Below are 21,590 nucleotides of genomic sequence, written 5' to 3'. Positions count from 1 at the left end.
TCTTCCAGTTAATGAGACTACTGTAGTCTGAAGACACCTTTCTTTACAATACTGTGCTGCAGAGGACTTTGAATGCAATGAATAACTTCAGTACTTATTTGTAGTTTGGGCTTTTTTTTAATCTTTGTGTTTGTTTTGTTTGTGATTTTTTTCTGGACATGTGTCCATGTGGACACTATTATTAACACGAGTTAATAATTCTTTTTTGTCTCTTTAGGGACCTTTGTCGCCAGGATAAAACGTGTGAATATTACTTAAGCATAGATGCAGATGTCGTCCTGACAAACCCAAAAACTTTAAGAATACTGATAGAACAGAACAGGTAGAGTAAATCTCTTATTTTGTAGAATTTGCTCTAAATTGAAAGGATTCTCTGGGGTCTGTCCAGAGAAAATATGATCCTGTTTATTTTTGCAGCGTTAAATTCTCTTTGTTTACTTGTGATATTTCATTGCCATAGTTCATAATGGGCTTGGGGGCCATCAATTCACAAAGCATTTTGTTCCTGTCAAACAGCAATTCCTGATGTGAATTTCAGTTTCACATTTTCATATTTTCTTATTCAATCTGTCACTTCATAGGAAGATAATTGCTCCACTAGTAACTCGCCATGGGAAGCTTTGGTCCAATTTCTGGGGTGCTCTGAGCCCTGATGGTTATTATGCTCGATCAGAAGATTATGTGGACATTGTCCAAGGGAACAGAGTGTAAGTAACTGCAAACTAATTCTTAAAGTCAGGGCATCCAGTGGTTATTAGCAACATATTGCATGAAGATATACGAGTATGGTATTACTGCTGGAGAGATGAGGTTAGCTATATTTTTTTGTGTTTTCTGTTTCATAGAAATACACTTGTTTACTCCCACTCACAGCTTGAAAAAAAAGCCAAGTGTTTAATGTGAAGAGCTGGTGTCAGGTCTGGACAGCCATTACTGGTACCTGCCTGATGGTGTCTGGTTGCTCACCAATGCACAGTACAGAAAAAGGCAAGATAAACAAAAAGCAAACCCAAAACTCTACATCCCTGCAACCTCAGGCAAAAGGAATGGTTGTTGTATTCATTAAATGACTTTGTCATCTCCTTGGGGCAAATGCTTAATCAATGGAACAGCTATAACTTTTTTGTTTGTTTTGTCCTGTATATGATGTCATGTGTATCTTAAGGAGCTCTTCAGCAATACTCCTGTCAAGGATAAACTTTTGGGTTTATCCCTCCCCTGAATTAATGTGATGTTCAGTTGTTCTAAGCCTCACTGTTCCATATGGTGATGCTTTTCTTTGCCCTGGAAGAACAAAAGGGTCTGAAACAGACTGCTTGAATAGGGCTGGCTTGTTTTCAGTCCTACTGTTCTAAAAGAGGTGCTTGTGGCACTGAGAGGGGGGAAATCTGCAGCGGGAGCATTTTGAAAGCAATGCTTTTGTGTTGAAATTGGCTCAACCCACATGGCCTACTGTGGTCTGTGGGTGTTTGTGTGAGGAGGTCAGACCAGCTGTGTGGAGTCTCAGTGAAGTCTTTAAACTCATTTAAAAATCTGGTTTGGAGTTACTTTCTCCATCTGGTATTGTAAAATAATATTAACAGAGAGTTTGACTGATGGCCTTAACTATGGAAACATGAAGTACATGTGTAGTTAAAATTCCATAGAGAATTTGACCTTGCAATATTTTTATAACAGTATTTCATGAAAATTGAATTACTGCCTACGCCTACTTTTGAGATGTCCAGATGTAGTTTTCCAAGTGTCTTGGGAACCTTTCAATTTCTTCTTGCAACTTGCTTAGTCTTGTCAGCAAATACAGAGATGCTGATTTGATAGAATAGGCAACAAATTAGTTTTCATAGCATTAAACTATTTTTGTGTTCGTTTTTCTTTTTTCAACAGAGGAGTATGGAATATCCCTTACATGGCTAATATATACTTGATTAAGGGACAGACTCTGAGGTCTGAGATGAAAGAAAAGAACTATTTCATGCGTGATAAGCTGGATCCTGATATGGCACTCTGCAGGAATGCCAGGGAGATGGTAAGGTGTATCTGAAACAGCTTGCTTGCAAATACACACATTTCTTTGTGTCCTGCTGTACTCATAGACTGCTTCACTTGATTGATCTTGGATATTATGTTTTACTTCTAATTCAAAGTACTGGCCAATTTTTGTGTGATAAAACCCTTCAGGTGTATTTTTGAAATTGTTGAGAACAGAGGTTTTTTCAAGGCCAATGCACTGATGCAATGACTGCATGGTGTTTTCTAGTTAAATTCCCTGAAAATTTCTGTTGAAGTTAAAATATCTTTCTGCTTGGCACAGCCTCAGTAGAGGAAAGAGAGCTCAACTGCTGTGCTGTATGTGACTTAAAATTTACCAGTGCACTTGGATCATCTCTATTGTGCACATTTTTATACAGTGTGAAACTTCCAGCAGACTAAGTTGGAATATTTTGCCATTTTTTATAGGTAGATATATATTGAAACTAATAATGGACAGTGATAAATAAAAACCTAGGTGATTTAAGAAATTGTAGGAATTTTCTTAGAGAGCAGGAAATACTCATTAATTTTTCTAGATAGATTAAAACTGTATCAGATAAATGCTACTTGTGTTAACCTGGGAGAAATGAAAGAACTTATTTGTACTGTAAAGTTATGAATCTGTAAATCCATATTTCTACTGATATTTACACTAGTTTCAGCACAGAGACAAATAAGACCTAAACCAGACCTATTTCCAGACACTGTAGCATTGAAAAATATTTTTGCTGAATTGAACAAGAAAAGTTGGCAAGTATTAATTTTTTTATCCCCTCATAACAAGGCATGATCTCCTCTGTTTGTGCTGATTCTTCAGAACATCCCCATCCAGTCCTGTTGTATCCAAACCTCCTCAGCATCAGTTCCTGCAAAACCTGTGCTTTCCATGTGCTCATTAACCTAATCTGACTGGCTCATGAGAAAATTGCTTCCTCTTTTCCTCTGTCAGTCTGGGCTGTAGGAGGGTTTGGAACGTGCTTGGTTTTGTACTGCAGCAGATAAGAAGGGGCTGGTGGAAACAGCTTTGACATGTGTATGAAGAGCTTTGCTTGGAGATGCATGTTGTCTGTGAAGGCATATCAGCTTTGGTCAGAGGCTGCTATTTCTCTGATGTACCTGTGGAAACCTAAAACTAGCTGGGAAAAGGGAAAGAGATTGTGTCGGAAAACTGATGTGATGATTCTCCTTCATTTTAGACTTTACAAAGGGAAAAAGACTCCCCTTCTTCGGAAACATTCCATATGCTCAGAGCCCCAAAGGTGTTGCTTTATTTGTTTTTTATTCATTAGTTATTATTACATGCAGTATCACTCTACCACAGGAAGATACTTCTCCTCTGTCCACTTCCTCTGATGAAACGCTGCTCTGGCTTTCTCTCCAGTCTGCTGAGGTTCAGGTTTTTGCCAGGACAGGTTTTTCATGCCAGCTGAAAGCATCTCAGAGAGGCTCTTGGTTTCCTCAGGGGGGTTCCTTGGTGGTTCTGAGGTCAAGGTGTGCTGACACTGCTTCTGTAGCTAAAATGGGTGGAGCAGTCCTAGGAGGGAGTGAAGCTCAGATCACTTGTAGGTCTGCCAGGCCCCCTCTGTGACCACATTGTCACTTTAAGCTGGTTTTTTTCACCCAGGCCCTCCTTATTCTCCCTGCTGCAGCTATTTTATGATTTGATAAGTGCCCAGAACTGGGCATGTTTAACATAATCGTTATCTTTCTAACAGTTTAACTCTTTTTCAGACAAAAACATAGAAGTACCAAAGTACCCAAATGGTAATGCCTTCATCTGCTGCAAATCCAAAAGTCACAAATATTTCAGAAAAAAAGTTTTAGTCTGAAAAACCTTAAACTAAAAGAGTCTAGAATCTAAGTTTCTTTTAGAAACTTAGAACCTAAGTTTCTTTTCAAAATACTATTTTTCATAGAACCTAAGTTTCTTTTAAAAATACTATTTTCTGCTACTACTTCTAATCAAGAGAGTTCTGTTAATACCTTCTGTTAATAGCTTGATAATACAGCTGTATCTTACTTGATATCTTCCATATAATTACATGAACAGACTTCAGAGTGCTCAGCTGTTTTGGATGCTGATCTGAATATTCTTGTGTGCTGTATTTGCCAATATCTTTTTATTTCAGGCCAATTCGCCAGACGGATCATGTAGTGAATACTCTGAAATAAGTTTCTTGTTCTGACTTTCATGAACCCTTTGATTGTTAGCTTATTCTTTCAGATTTTAATTTGAAACTAAACCCTAGATGTTGATTTTCTTGTGTTGTGAGCATTTTCAGTTTGAGATCAGATTCTTTCAGTGTGTTCTGCTTAAGTTTTCTGGAAAGCAAATCGACCAATCACTCCTCTGCTTTTTCCTTTCTATAACTCTGCATATATTCTCAACAATATATGTTTTGGTTTGATGTGTTTGGAAAATAAATGAAGTAAATGTTTGTAAACAAGAAGTTATGAAGAGTAGTTGGTGATTACAGTCAACCATTTGAAAATTAGGATGCTGAAAATTAACAGCACTTTTACAATATGTGTGTGCAAATATGTGGTTATATTTTATAAAAGCACAATCATGAAAACCTTTTTAAAGCTTTGCTAAGATGGACAGTTTTGCTAATGATGCTTTCTCTAATTGGTATAGGGTGTTTTCATGTACATTACCAACAGACATGAATTTGGAAGACTTCTTTCTACAGCCAACTACAATACTTCCCACTACAACAATGACCTCTGGCAGATCTTTGAGAATCCTGTGGTATGCATCTAATGATTGCTAAAAAGTTATTTCATTTAAAAATATATATAAATTTATATATTATAAAGGGCTTGAAATTTAAAGGCTTTATGTGGAGAACTTTTGTTTACTGTGTGCTAAATATTGATCATGTGCTAAAAGGTGTTCTTACCCATCCCCGCAAATGACAATATATCATATCAGTAAGCCAGCTGGTGACCAGAGCATGAAATTGGAGATGTGGCCCTGAGGTAACAGGTTTCATGATTTTTGACATGATGGGAATGAGTTTATGAGAATAAAACAAAAATTTGAATTTTTTCAGGTGCTTTCATTAGAGCAAATGAATAGAATAGAAATTATTTTTTATCACTTACAAATATCGTTCTTCTGCTATAATGTTTTTAAATAATATTTTTTTTAGGATTGGAAGGAAACTTACATAAATCCAAACTACTCAAAGATCTTCACTGATAACATAGTAGAACAGGTGAGTAAAAGTAGTTTTTTAGAAATTTGAGTGAGTGATAATAAATTGGCATGCAGTAAATACTTCCATGCAAATACTGTTTTGGTCTGTGACCAATCAGTTTTTTAATGTTTTGGATTAGAACTGAATTTCTGCCATTTGATATTGGCTGCTTGCTTTATGCAACTGATCTGGACAGAGCACTTGTGTTGGATGATCAGTTGTGACAATTAGGGACAGTGATTTAATGAACATTGCCTCTCTAAAACGCTGGGATAAGTTTTCTCTGTGTAAAGCGATATTCTGTTTTAAGCTGTTCTCCCATATTAACCTGTAATGTGGAGGACCAGGGTTGTTATTTAGAGCCATAAGGCACAGAAGGTGTGGGTGCACTGACACGCTCTTAGTGCTGGGTCAGGGCTTAGAATGAAGCCAAAGTTTTTGCTTTTGTGAGACTGTGCTTGAGAATCAAGTTTCTGATTATTTGGGGTTTTCTTGTAGCCCTGTCCAGATGTGTTTTGGTTTCCCATATTTTCTGACACTGCCTGTGATGAACTAGTAGAAGAAATGGAACATTTTGGGCAATGGTCTGGTGGAAAACACCAAGTAAGTGTCAGCCTATATAAACGTAATCTTAATGAGTGATCTTAACTACTTTTGCAACAGTAAGTCACAGTGTCCTGCAACAAACAAACATCCCAACAACTGCCAATGGTCTGAAACATCTGCTTTGTGGTAAGAAGTGCTTAGTTTAGTCTACCATGTAGCTGCTTCTCCAGTAGATTTAGAGGCATTCTTCAATTAATGTTGTGGTGTGCTGACCCTGGCTGGATGCCAGGCACGCACCAAAGTCACTCTGTCACTGCCCTCAGCTGGACAGGAGAGAGAAAGTAATAAAAATTTTACTAGAGAGATAAGGACAGGGAGAGGTCATTCAATGGCCAACACAGGGCAAAACAGACTCAGTCTGAGGAAATTAGTTTACTTTGTACTCTGGTTCAATTGGTAATACAATGAGCAATGAAACAACATTTTAAAAACACCTTCCCCCACTTATCCCCTTTCTGAAAGGCACTGCCACCGCAGAGGTGCTGTCTCTGTCACTGCTGGGCTCAGCCTTGGCAGTGGCAGGTGTGGATGGCATTGGCTCCACAGGGGAAGTTTCCAGCAGCTTCTCACAAAGGCCACCCCTGCAGCTCCTCTGCTGCCCAAGCTGTGCCACTTAAACCCTGTGCAGACTTGGAATCAGCACATTAGACACCAACAGTGGTGCAGCTCTGGAGCAGGCACCTGACAGTTACCCAAGGCTGAATTTGGGTAGCTGTTGATAGCTGTTCAGACAAGTTTTACTCATTTACCTCTTAAGTACTGATTTGTCGGACTTGTCCCCCTAAGGAGTTACCTGAAAATATTATGAGATATTGTGTCAACATTCTCAGAGAATTCAAGGTATTTATTAACTACCACTAAAATCAGAGGAATGCTTCTCTTATTCACAAATGTGGTACCATGAGCAACTATAGTCATAATTGTTATGTAGGTAGGAGCCTCTGGAAAGAATTTTAACATACTTTTATCTTCAAATTATTTCATCATATATTACCCTGTCAAGTTGAGGCCTGAAGTCTCTTGATCTGATAGAATTTCAGTTGCATCTACAGCTCAACAAATAAAACTTATTATCCCAAGAAACCCTTTTATTTACAGGTGACACATCTGAATATTGGCTTATCCTATAAAAAAATTTGAGATTTTGCTCTCAGCACACTTTTTTCCTTGGCAGTTAGCTGTGGAATTTGCTGTACAGACAGCCCCTGAAACGTTGCTTTGTTGCAGTTCTGTGATTCTGCAGATTTCAAATAAATATTTGTTGAAATGTCAGAAACATCCCATGTTCCTGTTTCCAAGCTATTTGTGGTGTTTTCTAGGACAGCCGCATTTCTGGAGGTTATGAAAACGTCCCAACCGATGACATTCACATGAAGCAAATAGGATTGGATAATGAATGGCTGCATTTCATACGAGAGTTCATTGCCCCAGTCACACTAAAAGTCTTTGCTGGCTACTATACCAAGGTATGGGTTAAAAGCTTTCGCAGAAATTACTCCATGGTGTGACTAAATTTAAGTATTTTAACGAATACACCTCTTTGGTTTGGTTGAGAGTTTATATATGGCATAGCAGTAGTTATAGGTGGATGTTGTTGATGTTTTATTTTGACTCAGCTTTAAACAAACTCCCAGGAATCCTGTGTGTGACTTGGCAGCTCACAGCTTGAGGTCTGCCTGTGTTTTGTTGCAGGGCTATGCTCTGCTGAACTTTGTTGTGAAATACAGCCCTGACAGACAGCGGTCGCTCAGACCTCACCACGACTCCTCCACGTTCACCATCAACATCGCCCTCAACAAAGTAGGAGAGGACTTCCAGGTGAGTTACTGCCTTAAAAAATGTTCTTTGAGTATCTAATATTAGAGCCCAAATGCATAGAGACCCAGCTGAGAAGGAATAGATGCACATCACAAATTGAGATACATTCTGCCTTGTGGTTTTTTGACAAGCGCTGTATTTGCTCAACTCCAGGATCCAGAACTGTTGATGCAGTCAGACTGAATTGATCAAACTGGTTTCAGATGGTGGGAGAGAAGGGGTTTGAAGAAAAACTTAGGAGATGTTTGTAATTTCATTTTTAACATTTCTGAAATGCTTCATTTCTGTACAGTGAAAACCAGTTTTTCAAAAGAGTTTAAATAGTGCCAAGTTGCCTCAAGTGACTTCTTTTCTGTAGAATTTTTCTTAATGGCTCTTTTTTAGATCAGTCACAGAATTAAAATTTTTAACTATTGTGTCTGTTCACGTTTTTTCTGAGCTAGATTATTTTCTGGTCTGATATTGATTCAAATAAAACAGTCCCCAGAGTGTGGAGCTAGACAGAGCAGTGGCAATAATATCCAGCTTTTACTTACAGAGAAATTTAACCTGTTGTGTTTATAAGCCTTTATCATTCATAGTACTTAACACCAATAAATATGCTTGGCACATGTACTGTTTTAAAAAGCACATCTTCAGAGTAAAAGCAGCAGCCAGATTAATTCATTTAAGAATTGTTTAAATGAGGCCCTGAGAAGGGTGCAGTCCTGAAACAAGGCCTGTGAACACAATTTGCTTCTCTCTGGTAGAATCTATAGTGAAGTTATTGAGGATCTGTTTGTCAGATTTGTTGCTTGAATGAGTTGTTATGCAGTGAATGCTAAAGCGAGACAAGGGGAAATCTGATTGCAAATGCTTGTTTGTTAATTAATGCTCTAAAGATGGTGCCATGTAAACAACATTGCTAATGGAAGGTAAAAGAAAAAACCCAACCTATTAATAATAGCAAATTATTTGAAGCGATGGATATATAAAAAGGAATTTATTAAAGCACAAGATAAATGTTGGGGGTTTATTGTGTTTGTGTTTTTACTACAGGGAGGTGGATGTAAATTCCTTAGGTACAACTGCTCCATTGAGTCCCCCAGGAAAGGATGGAGCTTCATGCACCCAGGAAGACTTACACATTTACACGAAGGACTTCCAATCTTGAATGGCACAAGATACATTGCAGTATCATTTATTGATCCTTAATTTTATTTTTCTTTGTCCTCTTCAACAGCAGTGTTCTTTACATAAACATTTATTTATAGATCTCTTCTGGAAGATGGTGATAAAAGAAACTAAGTTACTGTTACTACACAACAGAGGTACTTTGGGCTAAAAGGAGGAAAACAGAAAATGTTCTAATATTGTTGGAGATTTCTTGATATCTGCTCTGAGCCTTGAGTCCCAAAGTAAACATGTCCTACTTGTTTTTCCATTCTGCTGTCCTAAAGAGTGGGTAAGGAGAGAAAATGGAAAAGCACAGTGAACCCATTTCTTCGTTGAAAAAACCCCAAACCCAAGGAATGCTAAATACAAAATCATCGGAAAAATTGATCGTGGTTTTCAGTCAGTTAAGTGACACAGCTGAAGTTTGGTTGTCTGTATATTTGGTGCCAACCAAAGAAAGGAAAATCACAGCATAAAAACAAAATCAAATTAATCTTGTTTACAGTTGTTTCTGGTAAGCAATAATTCCATATGCTGGTTTATACCGAAGGGAAAACGTCTCTGTATTCATTGTCAATACTGAAATGTACACCCTTAGAAGAAAAAAATAAATTAATTGCAGAGATGGAACAAGGATGAAATCCTTTATCTAAGGAGAAAATGTTTTATCATTTGTTCTGAGAACTTATCCTATTGAAAGCTTACTTTTCTTCAGCAAGTGACCTTTGTTTAAAGTGAGTTATTTTTCTAAATGTGTAGTTGCACCCAATGGATACTGGAAATTTGATGCTTATTTTCAGAACGCTGGTAAATTTTAATAGGATGTTTTATAGGGACAGTTTTCTACTCTTAAAATTACTTGAATTTTGTATCAGGAAAATGAAATGGTGGCAGTCTCTTTTAAAGCTAAGGGTCTTAACTTGACATTTATTTTGAAAAAATTGGTTTAAAATATTCCTACTGTATCTACTGTTTGTAATTTAAAGAAACTTGAAGCTGACTGTCTCAAAGTCTGCTGTGCCAAAATGCACGACATGTTGGAAAACCTTGAGAAAAATAAAGGGTAATTTTAAATTAATGGAGCAGCTGTTACTTGATGTATCAGGTAGTTTCTTTGCATTTGTGACTGTTCTTAAAATACTGATTTACTGACAAATATTTTGTCATGATCTGTAGATGGGAGATGGGCATGTCAGATTTTGGGTTGTTTGCTACTGGAGTTATTTCAGTGAGTTCCTATGTACCAAGCCTTGCATTACACTTTCAGAACAACCCCAGCAGGAGTGATGGTTCCTGGGTTTGTTTTTATATGGAGGCTGTTTGATGATCTAAACAGTACTTCATTTTTTAACTGTGTATCTTTGAAGAAGGTTTATATCACGTTTTCTGAACAGAAACTTTATTTGCAGCTGACAGGATTAAGAGAGAGTTTCAAAGATTTGTCTTTCACTGAAAATAACCACATCTGCATATGTCCCTGTTCTGCAGTTTTGAGGAATGAGTTTTAGCCATATTTAAAGTTATGCTGAAGCAAATACATCAAAGTGAGTTAACCCCAATAATACATTAAAATGGGCTAGTTTGAAAAGGAATGGCTTTTGACAGGAAATTTTTTGCTTTCTTTTAATTTCTCTTTACACTGTCAACTTTTTTGCTTTTTAGGCTAATATTTGGGGGTTGCTATCCCTCAGCTTTGTTTCCTGGTATGGAACAGCTGTCTCAGTGTCTCTCTCTCTACTGCCTGTGCTTAGACAAACCTTACAGATAAGAAAGTCTTCAAGTCTTCAGAATGAAACCAGCCTTTGTTAGTCATCTTTTCTTGAGCATTTGTCTGTGGTTTCTTAGGCTAACCTAGAACAGAATAATGTTTTTTACCATTAGATCAGTTAACAGGCAGTTTGTTTTGAGGAGATTTCTTGGAAAAAATCACAGAAATACAATCCTGTAGCACAGGGGAGTTTCTGGACTTCTGCAGAATTTTTCCTCCCCCCTATAACTTCTATTTTAGTTATGTATTCTGTAATTCTCAGCAAAATTTATCTTTTTGGTGTGTATTTTGCCTGAAGGAAAACCCTGAGGGCTTTAATTGCTGCTTAATTTTTGTGTTTGCAACTCTTAGTTCACTCTGTCACGTAGTGTCAATTAACGCTCTGTTTACTGTGCTGCACATTTGTTGGAAGGGAAAATGTGATTGCCATGTTTGAGTTACTAATGTTCTCTTATTTCTTCTTTCAATAAAGTATTTGCAAAGGGTGGTAGCTGCCTTTCAAGTGGACAGCAGCAGGTATGGAAGTGTTCTCAGTAACTTCTTGGGAACTCACACAGGCCAGGAAAAGAATTTTTTTCTGAACAGTTCACCTGCATTAGTCCTGAAAGCTTTGCCCTGCTGTTGGAATGTGAGGATATGAAATCACATAGACTAAACAGAAGTGCCACTATTAGAAGATTCTCTCTTTATTTCATTGCTTTTAAAAGCACTTAGACTCTTGTGTCTCTTTAGCAAAGTTTGTTTTGGGGCGTAGAAGATCCAGCAGCAGCCTCAATTCCAGCAGTGTATGAGAAACCTCGGGAGTACAGGGACACAAGGGTGCTCTGCAACAGATGAGGCATTTGTAAAGTATTTTGTTTGTTCTGCTTTCATCAGGCTTCGCTTTTCACTGTTAAGTGCTTGGAGAGACTGTGGTGTGGGTAAGAGAACAGTGTATAGGCAATAGATTTCTGAAGTCGCCTTTTGCTTAAAAACGCTGAATATAGTTTGGTTTTATTTCATATTTGTGAGCTATTCCAGCTGTACTCCTAAGAAATGTTCAGTGCTTTTGGTTGTGTCTTACACATTTAATCTTCTTTAACATCACTGTTCAACAAGTAATTCCAATATCTATTTGTCAGTTCATTTTCTTGTTCCCAGAGGATTACTCTATCATGGTTACTGTGAGTGGGTAGGAGTAAGACTGACTAGCCCCAAAAGAATAGGGTTTTTTCAGTGAGGCAATAATAATGAAACCTATTTGATTGTGCCTGTTTCTTTATAATGACTTTTCCCCCACAAATGCTGTATTCATGGACTAAATGCTAATTCAGTGCAGGGCTTCCACAGCAGCTTCTCTTTTGCAGCAGATAGAAATATTAAAGAGACAGAAAATCTAGTAAGGACCCTTGTACTTCTTTCCTCCCACGCGTGTGTAACCGGTTTTGCTTTTGTTTCTCTGCTTGAAAGAACTGGTTTAGATTTTTCTCTTCAGCTACTGCAATGAGCTTTTTGAAGAACTTCAGTTTTATCTGATTTATTTCTGATGTGGTCTTCAGTGGATTCAGTTCTGGAATGAGTAAGTATTTTTTTGAATTTGCCTCTGTAAATTCTCACTTTCTTGTATGGCAGAATAAGCTGCTCTGCTATTTTTGAGAGTGGAGGGGAAGACAATTCCTGTCTCAGCAGCCCCTATGACTGAGGTGTCAATTAAATTGCTTGACTATTACTTTTTTGGGGATTGTTTTGGACTCCACAGCATACTACAAATTGGAGGGGAGAGCTTTCACAAAATGCATTTGTAGAATTGATATTGGTAGTTCTTAGAGGTGAGATTTACACTAGTAGAGTTAACTGTAGAGTTAACTGTAGAGTTGGAAGAATAAATAAGTAATTTATGACTGCCAGGATTTTGTTGTACCTAGATGGTGGAAGTGCCACTTAAATGGCTTTCCAACACAAATTCTTTCTGTATCTTAATGTAAGATATAATAAAGCAGATAGTCTTGCTCAGCAGTGCTGAAGAAGCTAGGTCAAAACCTTAAATAGAAATGGAAAGAGAAGCTTTTATTTTCTTCAGTGAAATATTTGGCACTTTGTCTCTTTTTTTTTTCCCCTTCCTCTCTTCTGTGTGTAATTATCTTCCTATTTGACATATGGGTCAAATCTGTGTAAGTGCATCCCACTTACAGGGTGGTGGCTGCATTTTATTGTATTTCAGGGCTAGGGGGAGAGGAAAATGAGGAAGGGATGGGTAGAAGTTCAGAATTCACCCCACACAATTCCTTCCTTCTGCAGCTGTTTGCACAGAGCTGTTCCTACTAACAAGAAACTAACAACTAACAGGAGGAGAAGCTCTTGATATCCTGGCATGATGCAAAGGCTGTTAAATGCAGGATCATCTTTTCTCCTGGCAATTTATTGCTGCTGGAAAGTGAGTTTTCTGGATGAAGCTTCACTTCACAAGAGCTGTTTTGGCTGTGTTAAAGCAATGCCCCTCAGGATTATTTTGCACAAGGATCAAATGTAAGATCAGCTCTCTGATAAAGTCATATTAATCGTAAGCTATTTAATAGAGTGTGGCAGCAGTTCAAAAGTAGGATTTCAGTCAGCATGATTACAGCCTGTGTTGGCATCAGTGCAGCTGCAGAAGCAGCAAAGCTGAGAGCCTGGCCAGCGAGGAGCCTCTTGGCCTGGGGTGATGCTGTGCTGCTTAGACAGTGGAGAAAACTGGGATTTCTTGAAAAAACTGCTTATGTTCTGGGTCCTGTGCATGCCTTGGTACTTGCCTGCTCCACTTGCTTCTGTTTTATGGCTGTTGAATGTCTGAGTGCCTGAGGTTGGCAAGGGAGATGTTCAGTCATATATAACAGACTCAGGAACTGGTCTGCTGGCCTCAAGCCAGAGTTCTCCTATTTCCCAGAATTTTGCTTAGCTGTGAGAGGAGTTGCTCAACTACCAGTGACTCTGTACCACTTTGTTTCTGCAGTCTGTTGAGACAGAGGCGCAGAGAAAGAAGGAAGGGAGTAGAATACATTTATTAGAAGCTACTTCCTTGCTGCAGTGTCTGTAGTGTAGGCAGGGCACGAAAGCATTGCATTTTCAGAGCCTGAATTGGAATGACAATCTGTGAGCACTAATGTAAACCCATGAGATGGTTTACCATATTTAATAGTTTAAATAATAGTTTAAAACATTAGGACCTACCCTTCAGGGTGGGCTTTGCTGACACTTGAGACTTTAATCTTTCTCACACGTGGGTCACTGGTCTCTCACGGTGTACGGTCATCACTGTGTGTGAAGAGGAGCTTTGCAGCCTTGCTGTTCTCCACTTCTTCATGTCTCTAGCAGCAGGACTAGCAGAATAACTGCTCAGGTCTTTGTTCCTTAAAGCAAATTGCTGACTGGTAACAATTGTCACTCTTCTGTAAGGGAAAGGTTCAACTTCAAAGTGTTCAGCTTGTGATGTTAATATTTGAACGATAGGTCTTTCTCCATCTCTTGTGGTAGCAGTCAGGATGGAGAGATGGAATTGGTGAGAGTACCAGAGAGGGTAAACTTCATCCTGCTCTGATCCCACAGTAAGCACACTGATTAAAGTGAAATCTAGGGTTTACTGCTAGAGTTTGATCCAACTTAGTTGCCCCAGGATGTGTATAAAGAGCTTAGAGAAAATGGAATGTGCTTTTTAAGGATTAAGTCCTCTGATGTTTTAGCTCCTAAATTATATCAAATCTCTGAGCTTATTAGAGATGAAGATTTCGGGGAGTTAACTTGCTTTTTCCTCAGAGACTTCTAACATAGACATGGAAAGAAGTGTAGTACACTTATTTCTGTAAGAAGTGCTTTCTAAAGAAAGGTACTCCAGCATGAAGTAAATGAGAAGCTGGGGCAGAAAGCATTAAGTGCAAGCCACTAGAAGCTGGATTTATCTGTAGCAGGGCTGGGAGAATCTACGAGTGGGCGGGCACAGAGTGCAACAATGAACTTCTGGCACAGCCAAATTTAGAGACTCATCATCTCTGAATCACTTTTGTACACTGTGATTCACCCAGGCAGCTATTTCAAGCATTTGGTCATTGTCTAAAACACTTACCATGTAAAGTAGGTTAGGTCCTGGTATATAAAATAGTGATTTGCTGCAGAATTTCTAGATCCAGCTGTCACACACTTATTTTTGCTATGCCATCAGGAATTGTAAACTGGAGATTTTGATAGAGTTGCTTGAACATAGAGGAAATTCTCAGTTCTTATACTTCAATCAAATGTGTTAATCTGCATGAGAGCATTTTGGCCACATGTGCTATGAACTTTTCGTTCTCTTATCCTCCTTGCCTGTGTTCCCATCACTCAGGCATACAGTGCACGTCTCTCCATCCAAGCTGTGCCCCCTCCACATCCCATGTGTTTGCCAGATGTCAGCTTTCCAGGGACAGAAAACAAACATGGGTGGCCAATGGCTTGTGCATCAATGGAGGCAGGAGCAAGGCAGACAGAGACAAGGGATCTTTATTCTCAACTGTTCTTGAAGTGTAAATTTTTAAACTGCTTCTTCAGAGCTCTACAGAGCTGTGCTCTGTGAACAAGCACAGATGAGGTTTCCTGATTTTCTGTGAGTGATCTGTGCAGCCAGTGGGATGAGATGGACACAGAGCAGTTTCTGAGCTCCCACAGGTGAGCCCTTCATCCTGAGCTTGTGGCTCTTGGAGCAGGTGATCTGTGCCATGTTTCACTGCTGTGATCTGCCTTTGGTGAGGGCTAAATCTTCTTCTCATTATCTCTCTGTGTATGTGTATGAATACAAACCTATGCTTCATTTTTTCCTATAGCCTAGCTGTAGCTTGGCCTTAGGGTTCTGCAAATAGGGTTTTTTCGTTGTGCAGCTCATACTGAAAAAATTATCCCCTTTTTCTGAAGATTAGGGCACACAGAAGAGTACATAGGGATGGCTTCATTTTTTCTCTGAAAATTACTGAAGAAAGGGCATATGAATATGAACTTCACATGAATTAATTGATCCATGTTAGCTGTTCAAATAACAAAAGTAACAAAAATGAGATGTTTTTTAGCTTGAACATAGTGGTATGGAAAATGAGGTTTTTCAGCATTAGGTAGACATAATCTACCTGAAGTTACACAAACAGGAAAGGCTGAATGGACATCCCAGTATGTTTCCAGAATAGCTGTGCAGGTGTTCTTGAGCATATAAACGGATCTGTTCTTGGCAAGCTGTTTCCATTTTTATTTACTTTTAATATCAAGGGAACAAAAGTACATTAATGTACTGCTATAGCAGCATTCGAATGCTGGGAATCAAAAGCTCAAAATAAATAAATACAGATTATATTGCAGAGGAGAGAAAACCTTTGCAGCCATTGAGACAACAAAAATATTCCCTGCATGGAGGATTTTATCACCAGAACCCTGAGATGAGCAAAGTCATCAAAATACCACAGCCTGAAGACAAATTTTTTTCTTTTGGCATAATTTTAACTCTCTTTAAAAATAGCTTCTAGTTGCAGACTTTATTCTTGAAGGGTCTTTTCTTCATGTACAACCAAAATGAGAGATTTCATTAAAACATATGTATTCAGAAATAAAGCCAAACTACTAACCTAGTCAAGGTTCCTTAGCTTAGATGCCCCCAAATGCAATGCTCAATACCTGCCCACCCTCATGCTTGGCATTAAAATTCCAGGGTAAGTTCTGCTGAGCTAGAAGGCAGAAAGGAGTCAAGTGCAGGGACAGGTGTATTTTTGACAGGTTTAATGCAGTACTGACCCTGATTGCATCTGTGAGTGCAGGTTGTTAGTTTAAGGGTTAATTTCAGCTAGAACAAGCTTTTGCACACAGCTTCAACACGTCCTCAGCTTGTGGGTACGTAAGCACAGGTAAGAAGTTTGCAAAATACTTGGGCCCAAAGTGCTAATTTATCTATTTCCTGCAAAGCAGGAGGTGTGATTTGATAGTGAGACCACAGAGGCCAAGGGTGGAGAGAGCCTGGGTCCACAATTCTGGTGTCTTGGACAAGCTTCATGGGATAAGTATCTCAAATATAAATTTTGCTTCTGTATAATTCTTTTACAAATATTCCCATCTGCTTTTGCCCTTTTGTTTTTGATGTGCTTATCTCCAAGCTGAAGATTTTATGTGCAGCATGCTGTATTGTAGTGCTGCTTCTTTCTTCAAAGGCAAGCCAAGGAAACTCTTTTGGACTGAATATCTTCCACAGAAAATCTGCTCATGATAAAAACTTACAGCAAAGTTTACTAGATTTTTATCTTTTCTCTTTTAAATGTCTAAGAAGTGATGAGTGTTTGTTGCTAATGATAAGAATGTTTTCTTCGCACTACTGAAGCTTGCAGATTTTTTTTTTTTAAAACCTTACTAAAGAAAACTGACTTGGGATTCAGTTTCATTTTTAAAAGGAAAGAAATAAGTTTGTGGGTTTGATTTTTTGAGTTTTTGTTTGTTGAGATTTGTTTCTTTAACAATTGGAACCAAGTAGATGTATACAAAGCAAAGTTATAAATCTTAATCCATAGGAAATGAGTTTAGAAAAAGTGCAAGGCAGAGGAATTGAGTGAGCAAGTGACAACATTGCATATCATGGTCTATCCTTCATGCAAAAAATAAAATTAAATGTCTTATTTCAATCCACTTGCCAAGCTGTAATGGAAAGTGAAATATATTGATCATGTCAGAAGTTAACAGATCCTTGGTTGTCTTCCATTTTCTGTTCTAAGCTGAATTCCCTGTAGGCATCTCTGCTGTCGTTTCTCACATTTTGCCGGTTGAAAAAATAATAATTATTTATAAGGCCACTAATTGGAACCCCCACATTCTCCCACCCCAACTTTGGTTCACTCTTTGTTCCCTTGCCAGCAGTTGTTAGATAAATTTAATCATTAGTTTTTGCCTTTACTGTGCTGCTTTCCCTGTGTGTTGCTGGTGCAGTGTCCCGTGGTCCGAGCAGAGCACTGCTCAGCCAGGGCACTTCTCCATCCCTTGTGCCAGCTCCTTTCTTGAACCCAGTGTTTTCCTAAACGCCTGTGGTCCACTGGTAAAGTGATTACAGAGATGGCTGCAGTCCTTCCTCACTGTTTTATGGAACATTTCACTGCTTCTCTTGGATTCCTGGAAGTTGGTTGAAGACACAGAGCTGCTTTCTGTGCTCCCACCTGGCTTGAGTTCAGCATGCTGATAGCCCTGTGCACAAAGTGAACCTTGATAAAGAGAATATTCTTCCTTTTCATCTAGCTTTCCAGCTGCCTAGGTTTTGAATGATGAATGTTTTTCTGTGTTGTAGGGTGGTGTGGGAAAGGAGAAAACAGTCCAACAGCACAGCCAATACCACTGGCAATAAAAATGCTACTTAAATGTGAAGCATGGTTTCTTCATGGTATGCTTCTCCAGACTCCAGTTCCTCTCTTCATCCCTCCTTTGGTTCAGAAATAAATACATTCAAACCAAATGCCAAAATAGAACTTTCCTTTTTAGACTGGCTGTAAGTTCAGTACTGTCTGAAGACTTGCATAGATTGTGGACTAATAGCTTTGCATACTGTCAATTTTGTATTTATCATTCAGGAAATTATTTGAATGTGTGCTAAAACTCTTTGAACTAAACTGCTGCCCTCTGCAAGCTGGAGTGCATTATGTTTTGGTTAAATGATAACACATGAAACTCAAAGAAGGCCCTCTGAATATGTAAAGTTGCTTTTTATGCTCATTTTCATGAAAAGTGGGGCAGAAGGCTACTAGAATTCTCATATTCACTAAACTTAAACCAAGAATAATAACAGCATGAAAAAATGTTTATAATTTAGGAGTGAGTTTTGGATAGACCTACAATAGCCTCCTGTCTGCTAAGCTTCTGGTAATTTATTCTGCTATCTTGGGTATGTATTGCATAAATATACCGTAAAAACCTTATTTGATTTATTTGGTGGTTACTTAAGGCTGCTTACAGGAATAATCTTTAAAACTCTGATAAATAGAGACTAAAAAACCATAATTTTGAAACAATTAAAGTGTATGAACAATGAAATAATGAGATCTGTTTAGGGGCCATGGCTGCAAAATGCTGGATTTCTGCACATTTGACTTAAGCTTATTGGAAATGACTTTTCTCAATTTCATTTCATGATCTGTGTGTTCTATAAACTCTCTTCTGTAATTTGCTGGGGAGGTCAAAATATCTGAACCAGTTAATAAATGTATGAGCAGAGCAGAGACAGTGAAAGGAAAAAAAGGCTTTGTCTTATCCATGTACTTTTTCTCTGGTGAGTAGAAGTTGCAAATAAAGTAGTGGCTTAACCTTGTCTGCCATTCTGCAGCCAAAACTGAATTGTACAGATGCTTGTTAAAACCAGGATGGGGTTTGGATAATAGAAATTAGGACAGAAATAAAAGCTGCAAAAACACTTCCAACATAAAACTTAAGGTACAATCATAGGAGTCAAGTCAAGCAATATGGTCATATTTGTGCAGTGTGCATTTGTCCACGTGCACCTAAAAATGTCATGAATAATACTTGCATACCCACATTTCTAGGTGGAAGTTGCAATTTACAACCTGGGAGAGGATGAAATAGCGTCTGGTAACAGAGCAGCGCTCGCACAGCCTTTCATCTGAGTGCGTCAAAGCTTTTGATGGGAAAATTGTGGCTCAGAACTGATTCGTTCATTCCATTTGGCAGCAAATCTGGGAAGAGGCTGCAGAGTCTCAGTTTCCAGCCCTGGCCTGGGCCCCTGGGTGAGTGACTCAGTTGCCAGGCGAGCGGCCGCGGCTGCTGCGAGCGCTTCCCGGCATTGCAATGGGGCTGGGGCAGGAGGGGCTCCGAGCAGGGACAGCAGGCACAGCCTCTGCCAGCTCCTCTGCACAGCAAGGAAACACAGACAAAACTTTCCCGACAAGCTGATGTTTGGTGTGGGATCTCTTTCCTGGTGCTATTCTGTTACTTTCTAAAAATGTCTTCTGGTGTGAGCCCAAAATCAGCCGGACTGCGGGAGCCAAGAGCGGCAGCAGAGCCAAAGCGATGCCGTGGGAGCATCTCTTCCCTTCCCTGGTCAGCAGAGAGCCTGAACCTCCCTGCTCTGTGCTCAGCCTCTCCTGTACCTGTTCTACCTTCTAATGAAATGCTACCTCTGACTCTGGTGCTCTCATGTGTTTGCCAGATGTCAGCTTTCCAGGGACAGAAAACAAACATGGGTGGCCAATGGCTTGTGCATCAATGGAGGCAGGAGCAAGGCAGACAGAGACAAGGGATCTTTATTCTCAACTGTTCTTGAAGTGTAAATTTTTAAACCGCTTCTTCAGAGCTCTACAGAGCTATGCTCTGTAAGAAAGCACAGATGAGGTTTCCTGATTTTCTGTGAGTGGTCTGTGCAGCCAGTGGGATGAGATGGACACAGAGCAGTTTCTGAGCTCCCACAGGTGAGCCCTTCATCCTGCGCTTGTGGCTTTTGGAGCAGGTGATCTGTGCCATGTTTCACTGCTGTGGTCTGTCTTTGGTGAGGGCTTTTGCAAATCTGAATGTTAATATACAGAGGTTGTGTTAATACATGATGGGGCTAATTATTTGGTTAATGTGTTCCTAGATGGTGGTTCAATGTGCCACTTCCATATGGTGTATAGTGGTGAGTATGAAGTTACCTGGAGGAGTGTGGCGCCTTTACCAAGCCTTTCTGCTAATTATTCGGATAAGAAAAAATAACTGGTACCTCCAGAAGTAAAATGTCATCATGTTTCTTTGAAATTATTTACTGTTCCAAATATTTTCCTTACCAAAACACTCAAGTATTTCAGGTGACCACTGACATACGTGTTTAGTTGTACATTTTCAAAGCCACATCAAAAAAATAATATAGAACTTAAAAAACTATATTAAAAAAAATGTACAGACCCATGTCTTGAAGTTTCTTAACAAGAGGCAGGTGAATAGAGCAATTTTCATCAGCTCTAATTTGATGGATTTTTCTACTCAGTCAAGTCAGAAAAATTGAAATGGAAACTTTGTATACTTCAGTGAGTGCATTAACCAATTATTGGGGTTTGTAAGCTTCTGTGAAAAATACAAAAAGGAAAAAATTATGTACATTTTACACCTTAAACCTGTAAAATGCTTGGGCTATTATATTTTCTGAGTATTCGTTGTTAATTTAGTTTCTTTACCTGCTCCGGAACGAAAGATCTTGAGCTGCTGACTAATAGAATGTGAAATTTTTGTGTTTCCTCATAAGTTCTCTGTTGGCAAAGTTCAGTTGTTTCAATGTAATTTTATTGTCAAAGGAAGTCATTATCAGAAAAGGCAATTTCTTTGTGAGTAATGCCAGTTTGAATTTTCTGGATTGGTTTTTGATTTTTATGGGTGTGGCGGGTCAGAGAATACAACTGCAATTTTTTTTCTTACTTGAGATTGTTGATGTCATCTTCTGTGTGAGCTGAAAAGTTACAGCTTTGAGCCTTTTTGTGCTGTGGGATTTCCTTTCTAGATATGGTAAATGGGAAGAGCATTTTCTAAAACAATAGCTGGAAAATAAGAGAATTCCTAAACTGGCCTTAAAGACTAATCCAGAAAAAAAAGCCTTATCTTGTTTGGTGGCTACATAATGTTTTGCTCCTTTAAATGCACTAAAGGAGCACATGAAGGGTTAATAACCTTTTTTCCTATAAGAATGGAAAACGTAGCAAGTATCTTTATTTATTATGGGGTTTCTGTGGTTGGCAGTTATGAGTCAGGTTAAATCAGACTGATGGGGCAAGGGGGAAAGGACAACTTTCTTCACAGAGAAAGCAGAGTGCTGAAAGAGGAAGGTGCATGGAGTGGCTCTTGTGCCACGTGTCAGCCCTGCTTCGCTGCTGCACACCCTGGTTATCCTACAGCCCTTTGCAGCCACAGCTGGGCTGTCAGCTGGAGAGGTCGTGCTGTGTTTATCCTGAGAGGTCATTCTTGGCCAGGGATCAATACAGATCTGGCAGTCCCAGAGAGTTGTGAAAGCATGAAGCAGGGCTGGAGAGCTTTCATCC

At 38.9% G+C, this 21,590-nt stretch overlaps 1 protein-coding gene across 2 annotated transcripts in view; it reads left to right on the top strand.

Annotated features, from left to right (window-relative positions):
- PLOD2 (procollagen-lysine,2-oxoglutarate 5-dioxygenase 2) overlaps window positions 1-11,037 on the top strand; it is a 49,607-nt gene extending 38,570 nt beyond the window's left edge. Inside the window, exons 11-20 of one of the 2 annotated variants that reach the window (XM_054282681.1) lie at window positions 218-322; window positions 582-707; window positions 1,885-2,026; window positions 3,228-3,290; window positions 4,670-4,783; window positions 5,187-5,252; window positions 5,733-5,837; window positions 7,160-7,306; window positions 7,533-7,658; window positions 8,697-11,037. In XM_054282681.1, the coding sequence (XP_054138656.1) occupies window positions 218-322; window positions 582-707; window positions 1,885-2,026; window positions 3,228-3,290; window positions 4,670-4,783; window positions 5,187-5,252; window positions 5,733-5,837; window positions 7,160-7,306; window positions 7,533-7,658; window positions 8,697-8,852 (1,150 nt within the window). In that variant the 3' untranslated portion in view covers window positions 8,853-11,037. The remainder of the gene's footprint in view (window positions 1-217; window positions 323-581; window positions 708-1,884; window positions 2,027-3,227; window positions 3,291-4,669; window positions 4,784-5,186; window positions 5,253-5,732; window positions 5,838-7,159; window positions 7,307-7,532; window positions 7,659-8,696) is intronic. The other variant, XM_054282682.1, reaches the window with a different exon arrangement.
- The last annotated feature ends 10,553 nt before the right edge of the window (window positions 11,038-21,590 follow it).

This window comes from Melozone crissalis, unplaced genomic scaffold (assembly GCF_028551555.1).
Source record: "Melozone crissalis strain CALT ecotype California unplaced genomic scaffold, PUWL_Pcris_2 ptg000034l_1, whole genome shotgun sequence".
Lineage (NCBI taxonomy): Eukaryota > Metazoa > Chordata > Aves > Passeriformes > Passerellidae > Melozone > Melozone crissalis.
The sequence above is the reverse complement of the archived record's forward strand: the minus strand, read 5'-3'. Positions and strand labels throughout refer to the sequence as shown.